Source organism: Gymnoscopelus braueri (assembly GCF_963280865.1).
Source record: "Gymnoscopelus braueri genome assembly, chromosome: 18".
Taxonomy (NCBI): Eukaryota; Metazoa; Chordata; class Actinopteri; order Myctophiformes; family Myctophidae; genus Gymnoscopelus; species Gymnoscopelus braueri.
The window spans coordinates 12,821,291-12,824,272 of NC_137618.1; the positions used below are offsets into that span (position 1 = coordinate 12,821,291).

Below are 2,982 nucleotides of genomic sequence, written 5' to 3' on the forward strand. Positions count from 1 at the left end.
CCTTGGTTGGTGCCTTGCATGGTTGCCTCCCCCATCGGTGTGTGAATGTGATTATCCCTGCAGTATGCGCATGAAAGAATGGGTCAATGTGAAGTACAGAAATACTGTCCACTTACTATTTCCAGACAATGACAAAACATAAAAAATATAAATATGCAAATGTTCAATATGCAAATAAAATAATTATGCATTGCTTTAATTTATCACACAGCTGTTTGCTATTGTTCTGTGCGAAAAGGCCACCAGGCACAACAGACTGCCGAACCGTGTAAGAGTTTCATTAATGTGGTTGAATTAACCTGGAGGATGAAGCCACTATCCTGGATTTGGATGCCTGCATTGAAACGCTCACTGTGTGCTCTTTTTGTCTTATTCTACCGCATTGAATTTCAACAAGAGCACAACAAATATTCCTCTTCTTTTCTCGATAGTGTCAAAATGAAAATGACAAAATGTATTATTTAATCTGCAAATTGAATAATGACTTGCCCCTCTATATACATGTAAATATCAATTGAATGTTAATAGAACTAACTATAACAGTTCAATAATCTAGTGGGTCAATGTCCGCTACAGATGATCCAAACTGGGTCATTTCTCTGTAAAAAGGCACTGCTAGGTCTCCATCTGCATTGAAAACCCCTGTGTGACGCATTGTTCTTAAGGAATTCATTAGATACAGGGTTATGTTAACTTACTTCATGAAGCCTTAGTAATACCCAGGTCATAGAAATCTATATTGTAAGGCAGAGCCAAAAGAACAAGGGAACATTGTTCCACTTTCTGAAGACAATGCTTCAGATTTCAGGTTGTTGCCCTCAGGGTACGGTCCACACTACAACCCTTCTCCTTAAAATACAATGCAATTGTTAACATATAGCTGTGTGCTTTGACCTTGTTTTGAGCCAATCCCAGTAAACAGACTCACTATAAAAGCCCCTGTTCACCCATCATCAGCATCAAACAACATTCGTCAGCAGAGCAGTGAAGACACTAGCAGTAGCTAAGTTGAGGTATCCTGAGCGGAAAGCCTAGCCAGCTTTTGAGCCAAGATGAATTTTCCCATTCTTTTCATCGTTGCCACCATCATAGGCAGAAGTAGTCAGCTGACAACTAGTGACTGCAATGGAATGGGAGAAGCGAGGCGACCAGATGTCAGTGACATCGCGGTGACGTGTGGCACCAACGCCATAAGTCTGACAATCCAAGCCTGCCCCGTCGTCTACACCGGCTACAACGAGTCACTGATGATCGTTAACCATATGATGGACCCAGCCTGCAGGGGAACCCTGGACACATCTGTCACTCCACCCGTGGTGCGTTTCAACTTCCCCTTGAACACTACCCATGCCTGTGGAAGTGTCTTCAGGACCACCAGCGCTGCCGGCACGGGGGTGTTCTCAGACTTCTCCAACATCCAGACAGTCAACGTCAGTGGCATTGTGCGATCCTCTGATCCCACCACAGGGACAATCACCTACAATGCAGAGCTGAAATACTATTACTCCTGCGCCTACCCCTTAGAGTACCTGATCAACAACACCCAGATCGATGTGTCAGCCTCCTCTATCGCATTGAAGGACAACAATGGCAGCTTCATCAGCACCCTGCGCCTGGAACTGTTCAGCGATGAGGGGTACAACAGGCCCATGGTGATACCAGAGGATGGAATCGAGCTGAGGACCGACATCTTCGTAGAGGTGAAGGCCACCAACTTGACGGGCCAGTACCACGTGCTCCTGGACCGGTGCTACGCCTCAATCTCCCCGCTTCCTAGCAACTCCAGCTTCTTCAACCTGTTCGTGCCCTGCGAGACTGACCAGCTCACCACCATGATCAATAACGGCTTGAGCCAGAGTGCCCGCTTCTCCTTCCCGGCTTTCCGCTTCATGGAGCAGCAGAACGAGACCGTCTCCACCTACTACCTGCACTGCATCACCCGGCTATGCGAGGTCGCCACCTGCAGCACCTTCATGCAATGCAACACCAACACCAACAGGAGAAGAAGAAGAGCCACAGAGGAGACCGACTTGTCCCACGTGCACACCCTCACCTCCCCGGAGATCGTCACCCAAACGGAAAACAGCCACGCACAATCATCCCCACTGATGCAAACCCATGATGCAAGATCGTCTACAGGGCTTGGTGTTGCTGTAGGTGTTTTAGCCTTCGTGTGCATTGTTGCCCTGTGCATCGCTGCCGTCTTCTACAAGAAGGTCAGGAACTAAACGCAAACCTCCTTGAGCTGAAGGCGGCATAATGGGGCATCGGGCTATAGGCTAAATACTGTCTTTTGAGGTGTACCATATCCGCCAGCTTGTCTAACTTTTCTGGTGGAGGACAGGGCTTGGTTCATCTCACTGTTGTTTGTTGGGGGAGATATTTGTTTGTCTGTCATATAGGCTAAACCTAGAACTATTCAAATTGTAGATGAAGAAGGAATGTGATTGAGATGTTAGATGTTACAGTATAGGTGTAGATGTTAGTGTGTTTAATAGCTACATTTGCAAACTGACAAAATAAAAAGCTGAAAGAGTTAATGCATGTATGCGCTTTATACACTTTTACTTGAACAAAAAAATGGGAAAATGGTAATTAAATGGAAAACAGAAAAAAAAAGGTGTGAAAGTTTGTGGAATGTTTTGAAAGTGAAGTCAATGTACCTTTCAAAGTATTACTGTTTCTAACTTATTGAAATTCTTGAAAAAGAAAATAAAGACATTGAATTGAAAAGGCTAAATTCACTGAATCCAGAATCCTGTTTATTCTCCCCATGGACTCATCCTGGTTATGTGACTTCCACCTTCCCAAACTAATCCACTACTCATGTCCACAAAGCACAGCAGGGCCCACCCACGCTGAATGCATCTCCCCAGGAGAACGTTCTTAAAACACACTGGGAAATGAGATGGAATGAAGTGTAGGTGGGGTGACACAAAGTGAAGAGGATCGTCACAGGTTCTATATATCCCTTATTGTCTT

General features: G+C 45.2%; 1 protein-coding gene across 1 annotated transcript; it reads left to right on the forward strand.

The window, feature by feature from the left end:
• Positions 1 to 1,052: 1,052 nt before the first annotated feature.
• LOC308106240 (zona pellucida-like domain-containing protein 1) lies at positions 1,053 to 2,228 on the forward strand (the record flags this gene model as incomplete). Its single annotated transcript, XM_080457296.1, has 1 exon — positions 1,053 to 2,228. One exon carries the CDS (start codon positions 1,053 to 1,055, stop codon positions 2,226 to 2,228), a length of 1,176 nt encoding a protein of 391 aa, XP_080313422.1.
• Between the last annotated feature and the right edge of the window lie 754 nt (positions 2,229 to 2,982).